Here is a 23093-nt window from a genome sequence, read left to right on the forward strand (position 1 = left end):
CTCTGCCCCTGTATCCACGTGACCCATGATTTAAAGTGTCCATTAAACAAATACTAAACAAACAAAAAAACTAAATAATTGATTCACTTACATTTTTATTAAGCAAAGACAACTTCTAATCAGTGTTACTACAAAGTATTAATAAAACTTCAGCCAAGATCAAGAAACTTGGAAGTTAGGCTGTGGGTAAATGAATGTTTTCTTTATAGTTTTTAAAGGATCCCAAGCTGAGAACCACTGGTCAAACAATCTGGGACATATATTGGCCAGATGTCACTCTTGGGGATATATTAAAGTATCTTTACATCCATTTAAAACATCAGTACTTAATGTGATCTATCTGTCAGTGCTTCTGGAATTACTTTAAAACAAAACCTTCCTATAAGAATCATGTTATGTAACAGTGTTTATCTTTACATTACTAATGTTAATGAAATATAATGAAAATGTAAGTCTTTCTTTTTTTTATAAATTTATTTTTGGCTGCATTGGGTCTTCGTTGCTTCGCATGGGCTTTCTCTAGTTGCGGTGAGCAACTACTCTTCATTGCGGTGCGCAGGCTTCTCATTGTGGTGGCCTCTCTTGTTGTGGAGCACGGGCTCTAGGTGCACGGGCTTCTCTAGTTGTGGCTCGCGGGCTCTAGAGCGCAGGCTCAGTAGTCGTGACACACGGGCTTAGTTGCTCCGCAGCATGTGGGATCTTCCCAGACCAGGGCTCGAACCCGTGTCCACTACATTGGCAGGCGGATTCTTAACCACTGTGCCACCAGGGATGCCCGAAAATGTAAGCCTTATTTAGAAGTAAGAGTCAAACTGAACCGTGGTTTAAGAAAACTTCTCCCACCCATTTTTCCTCCCCAAGTTTTCCCATCTGTGGCAATGGCACCTCTCTCCCGAGTGTCGGGGCAGTAGCCTAGGAGTCATCTTTGGTTCCTCACTCTCTCTCAGATCCCATATCCAGTCCATCGGCTAGTCCTTTCAACTCCATCTTTGAAATTGATCTTTAATCTGACTACTCTTCATCCCTCCACTGTGACTCCCTTTGGTCCAAGTCACATCATCTTACCTGGGCTTCTACAAAAGCCTCTTTGCCCCACTACAACTTTAAAAACAAATCAGAGCACATCACTGCGTGCTCAGAACCTCCTAAGGTTTCCTCTCTCTCTCCCACCCTCATTTCATTGCCTCCTCCCTTCCCTGACTCTGTGCCAACCACACTGGTGTTTCAGCTCCTCAAACACTGAAACGCCATCCCCTCCTCCATATCTTTGAACTTGTTATCCCTCTGCTCCACCTGGAACACTATTTCCACTGATCTTTGCACAGCTTGCTCCTTTTTTTTTTTTTTTTTTTTGCTCCTTTGTTTTAATGGGGCATCCACTCAACTGTCAGCAACCGAGAAAGGTCTTCCCTGTCCACCCACCCACCCACACTCTTTATTCCTCACCTTGTTTTACATTTCTTCATAGCACATAGCACCACCTGGTGTTATCTTACTTGACTACTGTCTACCTCTACCACCAGAAATGTAACCCCAGGAGAACAAGGATTTTTGACCACTTGGTTCACTGCTATGTCCCTAGCACCTAGAATAGTCCCTGGCACATACCAGGTACTCAAAAAGTATTTGTTATGGGAATGACTGATCACCACTTCTACTGATGGTAAAAAACCTGGTTAAGAGCTTCATCTGTGCTTGTAATTTTATATCCTAGAGAAGTCACTTAATTCCTTTATGGAAGGGAAAATAAGTACTACTTCAGTGGTTACTGAAAGGATCAAATGATACGGCAGCTGTGAAAGTCCTTTTTATAAAATGGGAAACACTGCAAATGATAATCTTTGGTACTCAGAAGTAGGTCAAACTATACAAATAAACTAATATATAAACATCTGGAAATTTGGTCACAGTTCTAAAGCCAACAAAATATTCCCACTTGTTCCATTCCAAATACATTTTAATAGGTAACAATAATAATAAACTGCACAGATGAAATACTACTTTAATATTAAACATTCCTGTTGCAACGTTGGGATAAACTACTTAGTTGTTATGGCTTATTTTAATGTGCTATGTAATGGGATTCAGTATTAAGGGTGTTTTGTTTTTTTTTTTAAGATCTTTTTCTGGCTTTCCAAGGATTAAAAAGTAGAAGACACTTATTTTTAGAGGAAAAAAAATGTAATGTCTATCTGTGGAATATTAAATTGAAATTAATAGAATTATACTGGCAAATGTCTTTAAAAACAAAGTATGAATGTTGACAGCAAGCAGGTAGCCACAGATGAAGAGAAAATTAGGAATATAAATACAAAAATCTTTCCATTTATTTATTTATGGCTGCATTAGGTCTTCATTGCTGCGCGTGGGCTTTCTCTAGTTGCGGTGAGCGGGGGCTACTCTTCATTGCGGTGCGTGGGCTTCTCATTGCGGTAGCTTCTCTTGTTGCGGAGCATGGGCTCTAGGAGCACAGGCTTCAGTAGTTGTGGCACACGGGCTCAGTAGTTGTGGCTCGCGGGCACTAGAGTGCAGGCTCAGTAGTTGTGGCACATGGGCTTAGTTGCTCCGCGGCATGTGGGATCTTCCCAGGCCAGGGCTCGACCCATGTCCCCTGCATTGGCAGGTGGATTCTTAACCACTGCGCCACCAGGGAAGTCCCAAGAATCTTCTTAAATCTGTCTCCGTCTCTGTCCTAAACTAGGAAAACTGAAACCATGGGGACAATCTAAAGAAAACAGTTCTCTGAATGAACATATCAACAGAGTTAGCTTACACAAGAAAAGTTATAAACAACCTCATCTCCAGACCAGGTAAGTACATAATTATCCAGTTCTATAATTCTTTTAATTTTGAAAGACTGTATATAAAAGCAGAGTCTCTGAGGGATAGAGTCACAGTAATAGTGGTGTTTAAGAAGAGGGTAGAAGTGGAATCATATACAGAACTTTCTAAAAGTACATGTGCCTAGGCAATACCAAAGTGGGTTCTAATTCAGTAGGTTTGAGATGGGACCCACGTATCTGCATTGTTTCCAAAGCTCTGCAGGTGATTCAGAAGAGGACCCGGATTCACAGCACTGCTCTTACATGACCTATCTGCCCAAACAGTGCACCTGGATGTCCCTCCAGATACCAATCCAGGTGCCCAGGGCACCTAAGTATGCACATAAATTTCACACTCCCAGGGAAACCAGGCTCTCTAGGCTTCAGGGCTCTACACAGAGAGAAACCCCAGGATGATCCTTAGAGGCTTATCTCTGCATGAAAACCAAGTTAACGCCAGAGTCTGTCTTGGGCTGCAGCTGATCCTGGTTTGGCCGATTCCCTGTGTGACACCCTCCTGATACCGGGTTAACTACCATTTGACTTGCCAGCTACCACCAAGACCTTATTATTTGCTATTAAAATCATTATCATGATTCTGGGTCTTTTTTTTCTCTTAATTCCTTCCCCCTAAAATCAGTGGTTTAAGTCAGAGACCCTGATTCCAATTTTAGCAATTTCATTAGACAATGTGATTTTGAGTTTGACCTTTGACTTCCACAGGTAGAGGCTTCTCATTTAAAACAAACTAAAAAAAACTACAGGGTTTGGATTCGATCTCCAAGGTGTCTTCTGCTTCCAATTCCATGCTTGATTTTAGAATGCTGCCTTAACAAAAAACAAAAAAAACTCAAGTTCTAGCCTTTTAACACAACAGTGACGTACGTACAGGTGTGGCTTCCATCACACAGACCACTGGACAGAGCGCAGTGTCCTGTAAGAGTGTGTTTTACACAAGTGTGCTGGATGTCATTTTAAGTTTGGACATTAGTCTAACAACAGGTGCTTTAAAGTGGTCTGTTTGGAGCTTCACTAGAGCCTAACGTATACCTGTCCCTCCTTAGGGAGGAGCAACGGAAGAAACACGAGCAAGAACGAAAGGAGAAGAAAGCAAAGGTTCTGGGAGTGCGAAGGGGCCTCATTATGGCTGAACATTCATAATTTAATATCCTGTAAATATTCCTTTTCTCTGAACCCTCTTTTGTAAATATTTTTGTACTGTCCTCTCACTTTAGCCAAAAGATCTTTTTCTGCTCTTAACTTTGTTCATATATATGTAGTGTCTGTGGCTTCTTCACATGTTTTACCCCTGAAAAGACATTACTACCTTTAAAGCTCTCAAATTCTTTTGAAATAGTTTTTACCTAAGCCCCTGTACAACTAACTCAGTTTTCTAAAAAGACCCATCCTATAGATTCTTGACCTAGATTTTTAAGGTCAAGTTCCCTCTGCTGGCTCTAATAACAGAACTTCAGTCCTCTTCTAGGCAAAAGCACTTACCTGATGGTAGCTAATTATACTACAGACTTTAGTAGAAATTGAACAATAACAAGTTATGAATAGGGTAAGCTGTGAAAGGCTACCTCTTCATCCTCTAGAGAACCTAGTAGTCTTACCGAAACTGTGGGCCATATGGGTTTGTAAGGCATCAATATTTTATCTATGCGAAATGTTTCATTTAAGCTTCTGTGTACCTTTTTCAGATCACTTCATGTAATTGTCAATTACATATCTTTTTTTTTTTTTTTCCTCAATGTATTAAAAATAAAACTACAGCTCATTCTAGCCTGGCTTATTTAGAAATATACAGGGTCATAGTGAAATTTGAGGATTGCTGCTTTAAGGATTACTATGCTCTGTCAAACTTATACATCTTACTCAATTTATGGAAAAGACTAGAGTTGCTTAGTATCATATCCATGTCTGTTGCACCCGAATGGAGCTTCTGAGTTTTGTACTGCTTAAAATTTTCATAAATAAAATTTTTTCTCATGGTGGTAGATTCATTCTTTGTAAATGTAATTGGTTTCTAAAATTTAGTTGACCAGCCAAGACTAACAAGAGTTGACTTGTACTCTTTGTGTATCCTTTCTTGACCTCCCACTCCCACTCCTAGAAGAATTGACTATGTCCTTTTGTATTTTCACAGCACCTGTCACATTCTGTTATACTTATTGTTATACGTATATGGGCCCATAGAACATGGCATACTCCTGGGTGCTTAATACACTCAGATTTTGCTATCAAGAGGCAGAGATCAGATCAATCAAGAAATCTGTGTCAAATACACTGCTACTGGGAAGGTGAAATGATATAACCACTTTGGAAAACAGTTTAGTAGTTTCTTTAAAAAATTTAAATGTACATCTACCATACGACCCAGCAATTCTCCTAAGAAATGAAAACATATGTCCACACCAAAACTTGTGTCTGCAAATATTTACAGCAGTATTATTCACAGTAGCCAAAAAGTGGAGAAAAATCCAGCTGTCCATCAATGGATGGATTTTAAAAATACGCACTAAAAAAATGAAATACTGATAAACACGCTACAACATGGATGAACCTCAAAAACATGCTAAGTGAAAAGAAGCAAGACACAAAAGATCATATATGATTCATTTATATGAAATATCCAGAGAAGATAAACCTATAGCAAAAGTAGATGATTAGTAATTGTGGGGCTGAGAGTGGGAATGAAGAGTAACTGCAAAGAGGCACTGAGGTTTCTTTCTACGCTGACAGAAATTTTCTAGAATTAGTTTATGTAGAGACTGCAGAATTCTGGCTATATCATAGTTTCCTACTTCTTCCTCTAAGATGACAATTGATCAGTTTAAACTGTGTTAATCAGGGTCTTATTTTTGGTATGTGCAATCTCTAATACTTAAAACGACTGGGGAAGCCTTGGGGACATTAGTCTGTAAGAACTGGTATGGGTCATGCATCTTTGGAGAACCAGCTGTGCACATGTTATGGACTGCAGGCTTGTGTCCGTTCCCCCCCACCCCTCCGCCCAATTCATACACTGAAATCCTAATTCCAAATGTGACTTGGTACTTTGAGGTATACTTGGAGGCCTTTGGGAGGTAATTAGGTCAGGCAGGTGGCACCCTCATGATGGGGTTAGTGCTATTATATGAAGAGAAAGAGACTAGAACTTGTTCTCTCCATGTGAGGATACAGTAAGAAGGCAGCTGTCTACAAGCCAAGAAGCACTCACCAGACACCAGGTATCCTGGACTACCCAGCCTCCAGAACTGTGAGAAATACATATGTGTTTTGTTTAAGCTCCCTAGGCTATAGTAATTTGTTATAGCAGCTTGGGCAGACTAAAACAGGTATCTTTTCCCAGTGACTACTACAGCACCGTAATATTCTTCAACAGTCTCCTATCCTGATAAGATTAGAAAACAGAAACAGAAGAAACCGATAAGGAATAGAATGGTAGAGGGCCATAAACAGTCACCTCAGAGACTCCCTGCTTTGGAAACCACCTACTCATATAGGAACTGTTGCTAATAGGAATCATTCTAACCAAAAACAGTTATTTACGTAGTACCTCTGCATCAGTACTTGATTCTTTAAGTTAAGGTACAGCTTAGATCCTGGTCCCTCTTAGCAGCAGCATTTAGCTGTGTTTTAGGGAATACATACCAGCCATTGTTCGGATGCCATTAAAGAAGTACTTTATTTTTGTGTCATCATGGATTCTACTACCCTTAGTTTAGTAATACAGAAATACCACATGATCTCTATTTAAAAAGTCTTGGACTAAGCTCTGGAGAATTTTCATAGGCAAATTCTTCTGTGTGGGCTGGATCAGTAAATACTCCAATAAAATCTATTTCTAGGAAGAATGGACCATCCACTTTATCAGCCAGGGTGAATCCGATAGAAGAGATCTAAGTTTAAAATAGAGAAATTGATCAAAATCTCATATGCTGATGTTGTCCCTGGAGTTTTAAAACTCCGTACTATCAGCCCTTAGCAAGTATACCATAGTTCTCATGTGCCATAGCCAATTATAAGAGGAAGTACAGGACTGACTGCTTTTCTTTCCACATTCTACTTCTCTCTTTAAAGTAGTGCCAGTTAAGACTAGTAAGTACAACATGGATGTCTAATGGAGGTTCCTAGAAGCTCTCCTGAACTCTAATACTCTTATTTTAAAGCTAAAATAAAATGTAGGCATGCTGAAAGGAGGACCATACTGAAATTCCTCCAGGAGATGGGGGTTTGGCTACAGGATAGCTCTGAGTCAGCATCTGTCTAGGTATAATAGGAGTATACTTAAATAGGAATTTTCATCTTTCATTTGCCAGCCTTCAAAAATGGACTGAACTCATCCTCACAGGAGTTCTGTTTCACTAAAGATAATATAGTTCCGAGTGAAAATACAGGAAAATGTTACCTTGTCAAGCAGAAGCTGGTACTGGGCATCCCGGATTCTTCCTCGATTAGAGAAGAAAAACTTGGAGAAAGGAATCTGAAAGAAGAAACCATTGACTTCAGAGCTGAAATGTAAGCAACGGAGGCATCTGTTTAGAACTGCAATGATAAAATAATAACGGTTTAAATTGAATTTTAAAATTATCTAATATGTGAAGTTATAACAAGTGGCTAGTCATTTGGATCACAGAAAAAAAATTTTTTTTTAATGAAATAACCTAAGTACTAGAAGAAAACAGGTGAAAACCTTTCTAAGTCAGGAGTCCCAAAGGAAAAAATGACAGAGCACAATTATAACTTTCTGATGGCAAAAACTAGTATCCTAAACACAAAACTTTTACAAATAACTAAGAAAAAGATTAAACAACCCAGTAGAAAAATGGGGATGGGAGAAATAGGCACATCTGTATACTGCTGGTAGGAGTGCAAATTAGTCCAACTCTTTTAGAGAGCAGCAGCTAGCAATTGTGGTAGGCAGGATTCTAAAATGACCCCCAAGATTTCCACCTAGTGCACACACACCTTCTTCCAGGTATTCAAACACACATCTCAGTGCTGCTGTGAAGGGACTCTCCCGAAGTCTGGTCCCAAATCAGTTGACCTTAATATAGGGAAGATTATCCTCTGTAGGTCTGACTTAATCACTTGAGCCCATAAAAGTGCCTGGTGAAAGAGGTCAGAAGAATGAGAGGGATTCAAAGGGGGAGGTCAGGGGGATTCTCCACTGCTGGCTTTGAAGATGGAGGGGAGCTAAATGGTAAGGAATGTGGACAGCTTCTAGGACCTGAGAGTGACTCCCAGCTGACAACCAGTAAAGAAACCAAGACATCATTACAATCACAGGAACTAAATCTGGCCAATAACCAGAGTGAGCTTGGCAGTGGATTCTTCCCCAGAGCCTCTGAAAAGAAGTACAGCCCAGCTGACACCTTGATTTCAGCCTTAGAAAGCCCTGAGCATCGAACCTGGCCACAGGGTGTCCCAAACTATGACTTACAGAATTGTGAGAAGTTTGTGGTAATTTATTATGTAACAATAGGAAACTAACACAGCAATATCTAGCAAAATTTGAAATGCCGTAACTTGACCTGCCAGTTTCACTTTTAGGAATTTATATTACAGATAAGCTCTGACAAAGACATAAAGATACAGCTTTTTCTAATTAAAAAAAAAAAAAAGGAAAAATAGGGGAATAGTTCAATAAATTATAGTGCAACCATACAACTGAATACTATGCAGCTATTTTTAAAAATGAAGTAGATCTATACATGATGCTGTGGGAAGACCTCCACAATGTATTATTAGTAAAAAAGTAAGAGATAAACAAAATCTATAGTATAAATATCATTTATGTTATTAAAAACAACTTTTTCTTGGCCACACTGCGTGGCTTGCAGGATGTTAGTTCCCCGACCAGGGATTGAACCTGGGCTCTGGCAGTGAAAGCCCCAAGTCCTAACCACTGGACCACCAGTGAATTTCTCCTAAAAACAAATTTTTTAAATGCCTAAAAAAAAACTAATAAAAAATTTACTATAGCAATTGGGAACAACCCAAGTATCTATCAATAAGGACTAGTTCAATCAACTATGAGATATCCATATAACAGAAAATACCAAACAAAATAACAAAGAATGAAGAATAATTCCATGTAGTGATATGGAAGCTCTCCAGGATCTAAATTTAAAAAATATAAACTGGCACAGAAGATGCATAAAGTATGCTATATTTTTTGAGTAAAAAAAGGGAGAAAGGGCTTCCCTGATGGCACAGTGGTTAAGAATCCGCCTGCCAATGCAGGGGACAGAGGTTCGTGCCCAGGTCCAGGAAGATCCCACATGCCGCAGAGCAACCAAGCCCATGCGCCACAACTACTGAGCCCGTGTGCCACACTACTGAGCCCGCATGCCTAGAGCCCATGCTCCGCAATGAGAAGCCCACGCACCACAATGAAGAGTAGCCCCCGCTCGCCGCCAAGTAGAGAAAGCCAGTGGGCAGCAACGAAGACCCAACAAAACCATAAATAAATAAATAAATAAATAAAATTTTTTTTAAAAAAGGGAGAAAATAAGTGTATGTGTATATATACACTTGCTTATATTTGCTTAAAAAAACTGTAAATCGATGGAAGAAACTAATAAATGTGGTTACGTATAGAGGGTAGGGGCAAAAAGGGTGGAGAGGGAACTGAGTGGGAGTGAGACTTTTTTGTACATTTTTATATTATTTTGATTTTTGAGCCAAAAAATAAAAATGAGTTAAAAAAATAAAACGTACTGTTCAGATTATCACCAAAAACACTTGCTGACGTAAAAACAAACTGAATTCAAAGTTCATTTAATAAAGCACCACTGCACAAGATCATGTTCCTCACACAGCAAATCCAAGTGCAGTCACACTCTCAGTTCACGGGCTCCCTTCATTTCTGTTACACAAACCTGGAAGGGACCCTGCACCCCCAGCCCTCAGCCCAGTCAGTTCCTCATTTTTGCATCCTGGTTGGGCACTTCATCTACCTCATTATTCAAAATATATTTTGGAAACGGAATCAGTAGTACCTGCTCGCCATTCAAGGAGCATGTGTCACCCACCCCACTGGCCTTTTGTCTTTTTGTCATGTAATTTGCTAAGGCCACTGTCCACACCAAGGGAATTTTTTAGCCTGGAAAAAAAATGAAGCTAAGAAGCATTAAATTGTACAGCTTGCATAAAAAGAAAAGGATAAACAGTTGTTTTCTCTCTACAAATGACAGAAAACTAGCATGCATAATTTTTCCATCATTTTCCTGTTTTCTTTCTATAATCAGTAAATATCTGAGCATCTCACTTCTATTTACTAAAGGAGAATTATTCATGAAGACATGGACAGCAATTAATAACATTTAATTTTTAAAAATCGCTTCCCTGGGACTTCCCTGGTGGTGCAGTGGTTAAGAATCCACCTACCAATGCAGGGGACACGGGTTCCAGCCCTGGTCCAGGAAGATCCCACATGCCACCTAGCAACGAAGCCCATGCGCCACAACTACCACAACTACTGAGCCTGCGCTCTAGAGCCCGCGAGCCACAACTACTGAGGCCCACGTGCCTAGAGCCTGTGCTCCGCAACAAAAGAAGCCACCGCAATGAGAAGCCCGTGCACTGCAATGAAGAGTAGCCCCTGCTTGCCGCAACTAGAGAAAGCCCACGTGCAGCAACGAAAGACCCAACACAGCCATAAATAAATAAATAAATTTATTAAAAAGATAAAAATAAAAATCTCTTCCCCAATACTTCCTTTAATAATTTAAAGAGAGACTTCCCTGGTGGCGCAGTGGTTACGAATCCGCCTGCCAATGCAGGGGACGCAGGTTCAATCCTTGGTCCGGGAAGATCCCACATGCCACGGAGCAGCCAAGCCTGTGCGCCACAACTACTGAGCCAGCGCGCTAGAGCCCGTGAGCCACAACTACTGAGACCACATGCCACAACTACTGAAGCCCACGTGCCTAGAGCCCACGCTCCACAGCAAGAGAAGCTACCGCAATGAGAAGCCCACGCACTGCAACAAAGAGTAGCCCCCGCTCGCCGCAACTAGAGAAAGCCTGCGTGCAGCAACAAAGACCCAATGCAGCCAAAAATAAAATTTTAAAGTAATAATAATAATAATAATTTAAAGAAAGGTGTTGCAAACAACTATTATTTCCAGCCAAAGATTAGAACTACATGTATTTTCAGGAAAGAAAGTAATAAGTAACTGTCAATGATTATACTGGAAAATAATTTGGCAATGTGCATCAAAGGCCTTAAAAATGTACATATCATTTATTCTAGGAATTTTATTTCCAGGAATACATCTAAGAAAATATTTAAGGATATTTACCTCAGAGTTTGGTATAAGAGTGAAAAACTCTGAAAACAATCTAAATGTACAACAATAGAGGATGGATTAAGTAAATTGTGTCCATTTACATAACATCATGCAGATATCAAAAATGATGTAGAAATATATTTCAACAGAAAGCTGTATATAAAATTCAGTTCAGTGAACAATGTATGTTATAAAATAGCACTGGCACAACACAATTCTTGTAAAAAAAAAAAAGTGTAAATAGAAAAGTCTGAAGGTGCATACTAAAATAAAAATAGTATTTTACATCTGGGTAGTGGTACTACAAGATTTTTTTCCTTTTCTGCATTTTCTAAATTTTCTATAATGAGATACTTGTTTTGTTTAGTAATTTGTTATAAGTATTATTTATATACAAGTGTTACATACATAATAATTTTTTGGTTATACATCTGTATTAGTGTATAAATATGTATCTATTATATGCTAGGCACTGCACTGTTCTAGGTGCAGGGGAAACAGCTATGGAGGATACAGACAAAGTCCCTGCTCTCAGAACTTACAGAATTTATGTTCCAGAGGAGCCTGGTAGAGAGTGACAATAAACAAATAGACAAGTGAATGAAAAAGATAATTTTACTTAGTGATAAGTTCTATGAAAAAATTAAACAGGATGTTGTTATTGGGTGAGAAGGTGCAACTCTAGCTAGAAGGATCAGGAAAGGCCTCTCTGAGGTGGCTTTTGAGCTGAGAGGTAAATAATAGGAAAGAGGAAGCAGGTGAAGACGTCGGAAAAGAGCACGCTCACAGATACAGCATGAAATACAAAGGCTCTGAGACAGAAGTAGTTTGTTGAGTTTGACACACACAAAAGGGGACAGCATGGAGGAGGGAGCTGGGAGGAAGACAGACTGAAGATGAAGACAGGGGTCTGCTACTGTAGGCCCCGTAGGCCATGTTAAAGAGTTTGGACTGTATTCTAATAAGGGGAGACCACTGGAGGGTTTTAAGCATGTGAGTGATGTAATCTGAACTATGCTTTAGAAAGATCACTCTGGCTGCTGTGTGCAGAGTGGACTTTAGGAGGCAAGAAGACAAAGAAGGAAATCAATAAAGAAGCTCTTGCAGTAGTCCAAAGGCCTGGACTAGGGTGAGAGTGGAAGAGATGGCTAGAAATGGTCAGATTCTAGGTGTATTTTGAAAGGATAGGTGAGTGAGCAAATTCGTTAAAAGACTAGATGTGGTGTGGGGGAGAAAGGGATCCAGGATGAACCCTTAGGTTTAAGGATGAGCAAAATGGGGACTTTCTTTTGAATTTATGGATTAAAAACCTTCAGAAGGCAGAAGAAAGGAACGGGCACCTGATTTTGCCCTCACTCCCTGAATTTCCACTATTTTCCTCCTGATTAACATTTTTTACCTTCTAAAAGTTTTTTCTCCCTACAAAATAAGATTGCCTTATATTACCAAGAAATAAACAAAAATAAAAATGTTGATAACTGTAAAGTATGAAGTATTTATTCCTCTTAAGGGAGCCTTTCTGCTCAGCTAGGGACACTAGCTTAGTACAGTTGCCTGGAAGAGATGATATGGCCAGAACTTAAAAAGAAATACCTATAGTACTGATAATTGTGCAAAGGGCAGAGATGGACCCATGACTCAGCATGGACCTGGCCACATCCTTATCAAAAATATTTACTGGTCAGTAAGCTAACATTTATATTAATAAAAAGTTGGACTTCCCTGGTGGCACAGTGGTTAAGAATCCGCCTGCCAATGCAGGGGACACAGGTTTGATACCCAGTCCAGGAAGATTCCACATGCCGCAGAGCAACTAAGCCCGTGCGCCACAACTACTGAGCCTGTGCTCTAGGGCCTGCATGCTGCAACTATTGAGCCCACATGCTGCAACTACTGAAGCCCGCGCGCCTAGAGCCCATGCTCCGCCACAAGAGAAGGCACTGCAGTGAGAAGCCTGCGCATGGCAACAGAGTAACCCCTGCTCGCCACTAGAGAAAGCCCATGTGCAGTAACGAAGACCCAACACAGCCAAAAACTTAAAAAAGAAAAAGTCAATTATGTAAATCTTGCCCTTAGGTCCTCTTCCTTCTTTCCTTTCCCACACTGTCCAAGAGGAATTAATAAGAAAAAAAAACTACAATGTAACCATGATCTCATAAGACCTCATTTTCATAGACAGTAAAGACTTATGCTGTTACCTTGACCTCCTGCCAGTAGGGCCCCCCACGGGTGAACATGAAGTAACTGTACATCTGATCCTTCCTCTGGATTATATCCATGTCCTCCCTGATATTCACCATCCAAGGGCGACCATCTCCACGGACACGAAGATACAGAGTGTTGAACTGGGACCAATCATAAAACCTCTTCCTCTCAAAAGGGCCCTAAGGTACAGAAAGGAAAGTTAATTTCACCTCATTTTCCACTATTAGTGAAATGTGAGTCATCACCTTTTACAGCATCAAAAGGATCAACAAGCCATTTTTCTGCTTTTTTCTGCTTCCTACCACCGTAAGGAGGCAGATAAATCTGGTGATTCTTATTTTAGTACAAAATACTGACCTAGTTAAATGTTTCTAAGGTAATGTTCAAGACCTGATTGGCCCAGGACAGTGTTTACATGGGGTAGACACTCATTTGTGTCACTGAACGGAAATGAATTACTGTGTGTACTTTCTTTCCCAGGGCCTAGGGAGCAATGGCTTCTGACTGGGCCATTTTATGACAACTGCCTTCCCATAAATCAGAAAACTATGAAAGACTCCAAGTTTTAAAACTGGTATTTTTTTGACAACACCTACCATCCATTGAAAATATACATTAATCACTCTGCATGCATAATTTAATCCTCACAACAGCCCTATGAGATAGGTACTATCACTGTACTCCATTTTATAGATGAAGAAACTGAGCACTCAACCAGTAAGTGGTAGGTCCAGTACTGTTTAACTCCAAAATCTATGTTCTTAACAACTACCTAAATTGTCTCTGAAAGTAGAACGTAGTGTTAATTTCCAAAGGTGTTTGTTTATAGCAATCTCAGAGCTAATCGGATTTCAAGAATACCAGTGCTCAGATATGAACTATTACTTACTAGTCATGTAATTTTAGACAAGCTACTAAATCTCCCCAAGCCTGTTTCCTCATCTGTAAAACGGGGATGGTTATACCTTACAGGATTGATGTGGGGAATAAAAGGGATAATGTATATAAAGTAATTAGCACAAGGACTGGCAGGGTACACTTAATAAATGTTATCGACTACTTTCATTATTCCACAGTACATCATAGAATTATTTTCTACTGTGGACTGACCAAATCCATTCTGTGGATTTTCAGGGCCTGAAAAAAAAATCTTGTACGCATAGTTTATTACCTCTGAAAGAACATGTACCTTACTTTTTCATCATTATCTGGAGAGAGGGAGCCTAATACTATTCCTATCATTTGCCTTTCTCCTTAAAACACCATAACCAAGGGACTTCCCTGGTGGTCCAGTGGCTAAGACTCCGTGCTCCCAGTGCAGGGGGCCCAGGTTCGATCCCTGGTCGGGGAATTAGATCCCGCATGCAGCAACTAAGAGTTCACATACTGCAACTAAAGATCTCACATGCCGCAACAAAGATCCCACTTGCTGCAACTAAGACCTGGCACAGCATGCACGCATGCATGCATGAATGAATGAATAAATAAGTAAATATTAAAAAAAAAAAAAGGGCACCACAACCAAGCAAACACCCATGGGCTGTGGCCACGGCTGGGCACGGGAGCCTGTTCAGAGCAGCCCTGAAACAACATCTGATCAGCATTGCAAAAAGCAACAGGCTGGTGGTGAGACAAAGGAGCTGACCTAAGTAGCCTTGGAAAATGGTGGTCTGACTGGAAACCAAAAGGCTAAAGACAAAAGAAACTATACATAAACATTGTACTGTAGTTGGTAAAGTTGTTTCTCACAGGGTTATGGGTTAGAAATTCTGAAACTGCTTTTATTTATTTATTTATTTAATTTCCGGCTGTGTTGGGTCTTCATCGCTGTGCACGGGCTTTCTCTAGTTGCAGCGAGTGGGGGCTACTCTTCGTCACGGTGCACGGGCTTCTCATTGCAGTGGCTTCTCCTGTTGCAGACCACAGGCTCTAGGCGTGCGGGCTTCAGTAGTTGTGGCACGTGGGCTCAGTAGTTGTGGCTCACAGGCTCTAGAGTGCAGGCTCAGTAGTTGTGGCGCACAGGCTTAGTAGTTGTGGCGCACAGGCTTAGTTGCTCCGCGGCATGTGGGATCTTCCCGAACTAGGGCTCGAACCCGTGTCCCCTGCATTGGCAGGCAGATTCTTAACCACTGTGCCACCAGGGAAGCCCTGAAACTGCTTTACATGTACTCTTGGGTTGAATTAATAAGTAAATGTACAGTAAATGGTGGGAGACAGGTTTCACACCGTTACAGAAGTTATCAATAAACAAGAGGGAGGAAGCTAGAATAAATCATGTGGTACCGGATTAGAGTCAAAGCATCAGTATTAACTCATACTTAGCTTAATATAGATATAGAAATAGTTACAGATGTGTGTTTCCATGAGTTGGTATGCATACATATATTTCCTAGCTGTGTCCACTGAGAGGTCCTAGAAATAGTGTCAATCCAGAAGCAACAAGCATACTCAGCATCCAGATCTTGGTTTCCAACTCCATCTTCCAAAAAAAAAAAAAGAACCAGGGCTCCTTTGAGGAATGGCTAATTCTAGGGTTGGAACAGAGGAAATACAAGATGAGCTTACAGCATCTCGTAGTGCCAAAAAGTGCTCAAAAACACAGAAGGATGGGGGCATGTCAAAGGGACACGGCCAGCCTGAAAGAGCTCCCAGTGGCCAAAGCTGGAACAATCTGAGCAACGAAATAAATAACATAGTATTGGATTATAACCCGAAGTGTGAGTCCATACTAAATGACTGAATAAATAAATGTGGGAGAAGAAACAAATCTTCCTTCCTGAAAAATCCAAATAATTTATGTAAATACTACCCCTTCCAGGAGCTAGAACTTAATCCCACACCCTACCCCATGCCTTGAATGCAGGGTACACTTAGTGACTTGTTTCCAAAGAACAGAATATGGAGGAAAAAAAAAAAAGTAACTTAACAATGGAGTAATCTGGCAAGTACTACCTTGACCAGGTGATCAAGGTTAACACATCAGTGGTAAGTCATGCTACTAGCATGTAACCTAATATAATGAGAAGGGTACTTCAACTCTGTGCTATTCTTCCTAAAAACCCAGAAAACCCAAGTCTAACCAGGAGAAAAAAAAAATCAGAAAATCCCAAATTGAGGATCATTCTGCAAAATACCTGACCAGTATTTCTCAAATCCTCTTGAAAAATAAGGAAAGACTAAGTAACAGACTAAGGAGACATGACAACTGGATGTAATGTGATGTATCCTGGCTGGGATACTGAAACAGAAAAAAAGATATTATGGAAAAACTGGTGAAATCCAAATAGAGTCTGGAATTAGTTAACAGTAACGCAGCAATGTTGGTTTCTCAGCTGTGGCAAATGTACCAAGTGATGTAAGATGGTAACAACTGGAGAAGCTGGGTGAGGGACATACAGGAACTCTCAGTACCATCTCTGCAATTTTTCTGTAATACCAAAAATATTCTAAAATTTAAAAGTTTACTTTTAAAAAAAAAAAAAGAAAACCCCGGATGACCCTACTTCCACTCTAAGGAACCCCTAGCCATTAGAGGGTCTACAGCCTATGTCAGAGGAGATGTAAATCTCCCCAGATCATCATTTAAATATCTAACTTCTCAGGGCTCCTCAAACCTATGTATGCCCCACTATGGCACCAAGTGATGCCCAGAAACATGTAGCCTCTCTTCAGGAACCACTTCCCCCCTTGTGCTTATGAAACTTTACACATGTGCCCAGTAGTTATTTAACCCCATACACAAGATGAGATGCCAGCTGTTTTCATTTACAGAAACAATAGTTGTCTGCTATAGTTCATGCTACAATGAAGTTCACCTCAGTTCACTAGAAACCTGCAGCTCCTGGGTCTCACGTACCCTTGGAATCTTGGATATCATTGCACAGTATCCACTTCGGTCACTCTCCCCGTCCTGGGGTGCCTCAGAGCTCAGAGTTCCATACAGCAGTGCACTTCGGTTACTCTTGCCCATTTTCAGGAACACTTCACTTCTGCCACCAATCGCCTTATCAGAAGTCACTATCCACTTATCCAAATCTTCTTTGCCACGGAACTGCCAGACAACCTTGGCTTGTTCCATCAAGACCTCATGCAGAGGGCGGCCTTCAGGCCCTATCCAATGATTCACAATATCATTCTTCAAACGCCTAAAATGGTCCATTATTTCTTCTTTAATTGCTTTATCAAAACTAACTTCAGGCTTGTCCTCAGGAGAAGTTATATCCAAAGCAACTTCTCTCTGGTGATGTCCTTCCAAATTCCCTTCAGTCTTCCTCTGAGAAGAGGCTTTGCCAGGAGCAGCCGCTGGTTTCTCAAGACTACTGGAACAATAATCTGCAGAGCGAGTACCCAAAAATGGACAAGAGGCAACACCTGGCTTCAGGCATTTTCTGAGAATATAAGTGCCATTCAGCAATTTATGAACCAAAGCCATGATTAAAAGAAAGTCAAAATGTAAATTTTTCCCTGGCCTACTGGGAAAGAAGCTTCAGCAAATAGCCCAATTCCACCTATAATAAAAGAGACAGTGAAGAGTTACCAGTATAGCCAATGAATGCATCATAATTTCAAATTCAACATGGATCATGTACTATGAAACTCATGAACTTATTTTCTAATTCTATGAACATTTACCCAGGGCCTACTATGAGCAGAAGAATGTTTACACTGTACATAATACATCCCACTGTCTTGTGAAAAAATGCCAAGATGAACAGAAACACAGGCCCCTTCATGGAGTTATTGATCAACCCCCAAATAATTCAAGTATGTGCTTCTTAAGGTTGTCAATTTTAAAGCAAATTTTTATGCTGGATTTTTAAAGAAACAATTGGTTCCTAAAATAAAATATTCAACTGTCAATAATTCACTCCAGGATCTAGGCTAACCAACATTTTAGCACTTCATCTATAAAAAGAAGAGACTACAGTTCGCATTGTATGTGGAGTCAGAAGGCCTGGACTTCATACCTAGAACTGTTTACCCTCAGGTAAAGCAGCTGATCTTTTGAGGCCTCCATTTCCTCGGGGCAATGGATGTGCTAACACCTCCCCTACCTACCTTAAGGGATTCTTCTATAGACCAGACGGAATAATGGCTATAAAAGGGTTCTCTGATCCAGTAAGTCTGACAAGATCCTCAAGATTCTTCGTGCCTAAGAAGCTCCTAGTCCAAGGCCCACACTTTGAGTAACAAGGCTTTGACTATCAGCCACTATCTGATCTCCTCAAAGACAGAACCTAAACAATAGTAGCAATGATACCATTACATTTAAATGGCATTCTTAGTATTTTCAAGTCACCCTGACAAATATTATCTCATTTAATCCACATAAGCCTCCTGTAAGACAAGTCAGGTAGTTATCTCCTTTCACAAGGAACTAGACACCAACAGGTGAAGTAACTTGTCTAAGATTACAATGCTAATCAGTATGGAAGCTAGCACTAGAACCCTGGCCTTAAATCCTTCCATTAGTTACTGCTGCCTCTCCGTATGTTAACCATTAGTAATATAACTTCTACAGCTCTACTGAAATAACAACTTTGCTCTTGCAGCAACATTTAACGACTGCTGGCAGGAAGTGCTGCAAGAACCAAGAAGGCTAAATAGTCCCCTCTCCTACTTATTCCAGCTATCACAAAAATGAAATAAAATATGGAATGCTGACTTCTTCATCTTTCTCTTTTGTCTTTCTCTCACCAGAGACCAGAAGAGAGAAAAATCAGAAACAAAAAATCACCCACTAGTCAGAACACAGTACTGAGTGAGAAACTAAATGGAATGCTGAAAACTTAAAAAAAAAAAAAAAAAAAACTTCAAAAATGCCCCAAATCCAACAATTCAGCTCAGTCGCCTAAGAGTCTACATCAAAATGGCACCCAGACCACTCTATCTACAACACAGGACTGGTCATCTTTCCAGACTGCCCCTCCTCCCTCACTCCCCTCCTCATCAGGTGGCTCACCACCTTCTCTCTCCTAAATCACTGCACTCCAGGCTTGCACCCAGACCTCCACCTTATCCCACCACTCAGCATCTAGAGGGCCTAAAACACAAAACCGATTATTTATCTTCTCTGATTAAAGCTCTTCAGAGGCTCTCATGGTCTTCAGAATAAAACTCGACTTTCTCCACAGGGTCTGTAAGACCCCTCCAGATCTGGCCTCTGCTCATCTCTCCAATCTCCCCTCTAATCACACCCTGCTCTGCTCTAATCACAGAGAACACCTGTGGTCCAACAAGTCCCACCCAGTACCCCCTCCCTGGGCTTCATGCCTTGACAGATTGCTGCTCCTAGGCCAGAAATGCCCTCTACCGATTTCTGCTGGCTGATTTATCCTTTGGGACTCATCTTAGGCATCCGTTACCTCCTCCAAGAACCCTTAATTACTCAACTCCACTGAGACCTTTTGATGTGTTCTCGCTGCATCCTGGGCTTACAATTTCCCTGCTACAGTTTATTGACAGTTCCCTTGTCAGTCTCCCCCGCCAGACTGGAAGTGTCTTGAGGGGAGAGACTATCTTCATTGTGGTACTTCCAGCAACCAGGATGGTGCCAGACATGCAGGAGGCTTCTAATATTTGTTGAACAAATAATATCTCCACATTTCTCCACCACCACCACCACTGTCTTGGTTCAGGGTTTTACTGTTTCTTACCAGAACTACTGTAATTCCCCTAACAAAGGGCTTCTCAAATGTTAAAGTGCCTATGAATCATCTGGGAATTTTGTTAAAATGCAGATTCTGATTTAGCAGGTGTAGGATGGGGCCTGAGATTCTTTATGTCTAACGAGCCCCCAGGTGTTGCCCTTGGAGTTGGCGTCGGAGAACACCCTTCAGGATTTAGTAAAGTCCTAACTCATCTCTCTGACTCTGATCTCCTCCTCCTCTCCCAATCCAACCTTTGCCTGGCAACAAAGGGGATTTTTCTAAATATGATGGCACTCCCTTTATTCAGCAATTCCCTCCAGAAATTCAAACTCCTAAAATGGTACACAAGGCCCTCCAAAATGTGCCCAACTCCCTGGCCTAACTTCTCCTCACTTCCATGGGCAATAAATACCCTCAGCTCTATTAATTATACTAACTATAATCATGTCTGAACACACACACACACAAACATTGCTCAAAACCCACAAAAGTGACCAAACATTCTACTATCCTGGCTAATATATGAGTGACTGCTGTACCCTGACCAGTCATAGCATTAGCCTCACTCTAGATAGATAAGATTCTCTCCTAATTATAGAACTACCTCTACCTCCTCAATACTTTCCCCCAAATCACCTAACACAAACCTAAGTCCGACAATAAATCCCTTCTAACACTCTCTTACTGAGATGCCCCATGGTTTCCCATGGCATGTGTTCTCACTACAGGAGTAATAAGCCTAACTCGTTCAACTACAAGCATGTTCCTGGTGGCCTCTAATTGGAGGGCACTGACATTTCTCTTCTTCCATATTCTTACGAGAACCTATGCATACATCTCACAGCCCTTACAAACTACTAGAATCTTGCTTTTTTTTCTGTCTACCTAACTAGCCTGACTTTAATCTTGGACTATGGCTTAAACATAACTGATGCACAATGTTTGCTAAAATAAATGAAAACCGTGTAAACAGTATGTTTTCACATGGACTAAAAAACAGAAGGGAACCAGGAAAAATAACAACAGTTGATCTCACGTCCTGGAACCATAGGTAACATCTAAATTTCCCTCACTGACTTGTTTAAATGACTTTACCTCTGCATATGCAGGATTTGGAAAATAAATGATAAGCCTATAAAATGTAATTTGTACAATCATAAACACGATTTTCGTTAACACCAGGCTTAGGCTACACTACTGAGTGGCAAATAAGGAGGAATCAAAATGCATATACACTAACACTACCAGTATAAAAACGTACGGACAAAAAGATTTGGGGGTAAAAAAGAAGAAAAAGGCTTAAAGTCGTGTGTAGGATGATGGGATTATGAGTAATATTATTCACCCTATTTTCCAACCCCTCAGTAGTGCTATCACTTCTCTAATAATATAACTTTAATTATAAGTGTTTTGTTTCATACTTTTACCAATAAAGTCAAAATCATTAACTGGATGATCCCGGGCGGAAGTTGGTGAGTTTTCAGGGCAACGTAACCCACGCAGCTAAGAGAGAGCAGTATTAGTGAAGATTGTACATCCAGAGCTTACTATGTGCCAGAAACTGTCCTGGGTGTATTTTCGTTAACTCCTCACAACAACCGAGAGAGAGGTACTATTATTATTCCACTTATTGAGCAAATTAAATTACCCCAGGTCATACAACTAGTAAGTGGCAAAACCAACCCTAGAGCCCCGGTGTTTAGTCGGGGAGCGGTCGGGACCATGCCACAGCCCCCTCACCTGCTACGGCCGTGTGGCCCTCACAAGCCTCGGACGCTCCAACTCCCGGCTGGCGTTCCCCGGCCTTCCCTGCCGACGCCTCAGAGTGACTTCCGCCCGAGCCCGGCTTTTCCCGACCGAGTTCTCCACTTCTCCCCTGTAGGGCCGTCTGCTTTTCCAGGCCGGCGGGAAACCAAGCCTGATGACACGAGTTCCGGCCGGGTGCAGAGGCCGGGGAAGAGTAATGAGGCTCCCGGACCCCGGCGAACTGAGGTTTTTGGTCGACTAGCTTCCCAAAAGGCTCCCCCACCCCTACTCCCCCGACCTTTTCTGCCCTGTGTGAGAAAGTGGGGAGAATTTAGAGAAGCTTTTCGCCTGTCCTTCCTGCATCCCGCCTTCAGGCTGCAAACTACATCCCGTATCTTTCAAGTAGGACCCGGATATTGCTAACATCCTTCGCCCCCAGTGAGCCAGGGTCCACTCGTGCTCCATCCCCCCATAGCCGCCCAAGAGCTGTACACGGCCTCAGAGGACTGGTTCTGCTGGAATTGCCCCTGCGGAATCTTTGGAGACCCACCACAAACTTGGACAGCAAACCGTCCTACCCTCCCTTCCCCAATCCAGCCCCGTGGGGTCGCCCACTCCGCAGGGTTTCGATTGTATCTTGTGCACACCTCTGTTTGAGCACTTTCAACATTGTAACTTAATTATTGATTCACTTCTCACTTCCTCCCCCACGCTGTGAGCTTCTTGGGTCCAGAAGGTGCTCTTCTTCCTGTCCCCAGCACCTATCATAATGCTAGCAGGAATTAAGTGCTCAGCAGGAATTTGAATGAATTGTAACCGCTGGCACTTAACACCGTTCTCCAGGGTTCCAAGACCTCGCCAAATACAATTGCCTTTTCTACGTTTCCTCCATCATCCTTTTCCACACCATCACCTCTTCCTTCTTTAAATTCTGCTTTGACTTCACTAGACTCTACACTTGCCTGGTTCTCCTACCTCCTTGAACCTTTTCTAGCTGCCTACTTTACTGACTCTTCTTTCTCCTCCCACAACCTTAAATGCAGGTTTTCTCCAAAGCCCAGCAGCCTATGGCCTTCCTCTTTTCTAGTTTCAGATATGAGTTATCTGCAGACAATCGGATAATCTCTTCCCCTAAACACCAGCATATATTTCCAATTTCTTGATAGCAGTTTCAGTTGTGGGATATACCACTAGCATCTCAAATGTGATTTGTTTAAAACAGAACGTATCACATTTACCCATATTAACTCCTCTTCTCATCCTCGGTGTTTCTGTAAATGCCTACATCCTTCTAAGCTGAAGATTCTTGGCTATCCTTGGCTTCTCTCCTTGAAACCTCCTCTCACTGACCTTAAATCCTGTTTGTTT

The 23093-nt window shown here is 41.3% G+C and overlaps 2 protein-coding genes across 7 annotated transcripts in view; one reads left to right on the forward strand and one right to left on the reverse strand.

Annotated features, from left to right (window-relative positions):
* Positions 1 to 4816, forward strand: part of NUSAP1 (nucleolar and spindle associated protein 1) — a 36696-nt gene extending 31880 nt beyond the window's left edge. For both annotated transcript variants that reach the window (XM_082449354.1, XM_082449355.1), the window contains exons 10-11: positions 2702 to 2810; positions 3887 to 4816. In XM_082449354.1, the coding sequence (XP_082305480.1) occupies positions 2702 to 2810; positions 3887 to 3983 (206 nt within the window). In that variant the 3' untranslated portion in view covers positions 3984 to 4816. The remainder of the gene's footprint in view (positions 1 to 2701; positions 2811 to 3886) is intronic.
* On the reverse strand, positions 76 to 21834 carry NDUFAF1 (NADH:ubiquinone oxidoreductase complex assembly factor 1). 5 transcript variants are annotated; one of them, XR_014260465.1, is made up of 6 exons: positions 21720 to 21834; positions 17186 to 17837; positions 13323 to 13508; positions 7797 to 7937; positions 7237 to 7311; positions 76 to 2706 (listed from the first exon to the last, which is right to left on the reverse strand). XR_014260465.1 is itself a non-coding variant. In XM_082449375.1 (5 exons), exons 2-5 carry the CDS (start codon positions 17759 to 17761, stop codon positions 2698 to 2700), a joined length of 846 nt encoding a protein of 281 aa, XP_082305501.1. In that variant the 5' UTR covers positions 17762 to 17837; positions 21720 to 21834; the 3' UTR covers positions 76 to 2697. The 5 variants fall into 5 exon arrangements, 3 of the variants coding, with proteins under 3 accessions (XP_082305501.1, XP_082305500.1, XP_082305502.1); XR_014260466.1 differs by lacking the exon at positions 76 to 2706 and adding an exon at positions 6711 to 6727; XM_082449375.1 differs by lacking the exon at positions 7797 to 7937.
* Between the last annotated feature and the right edge of the window lie 1259 nt (positions 21835 to 23093).

This window comes from Balaenoptera physalus (assembly GCF_965194825.1).
Source record: "Balaenoptera physalus genome assembly, chromosome: 2".
NCBI lineage: Eukaryota > Metazoa > Chordata > Mammalia > Artiodactyla > Balaenopteridae > Balaenoptera > Balaenoptera physalus.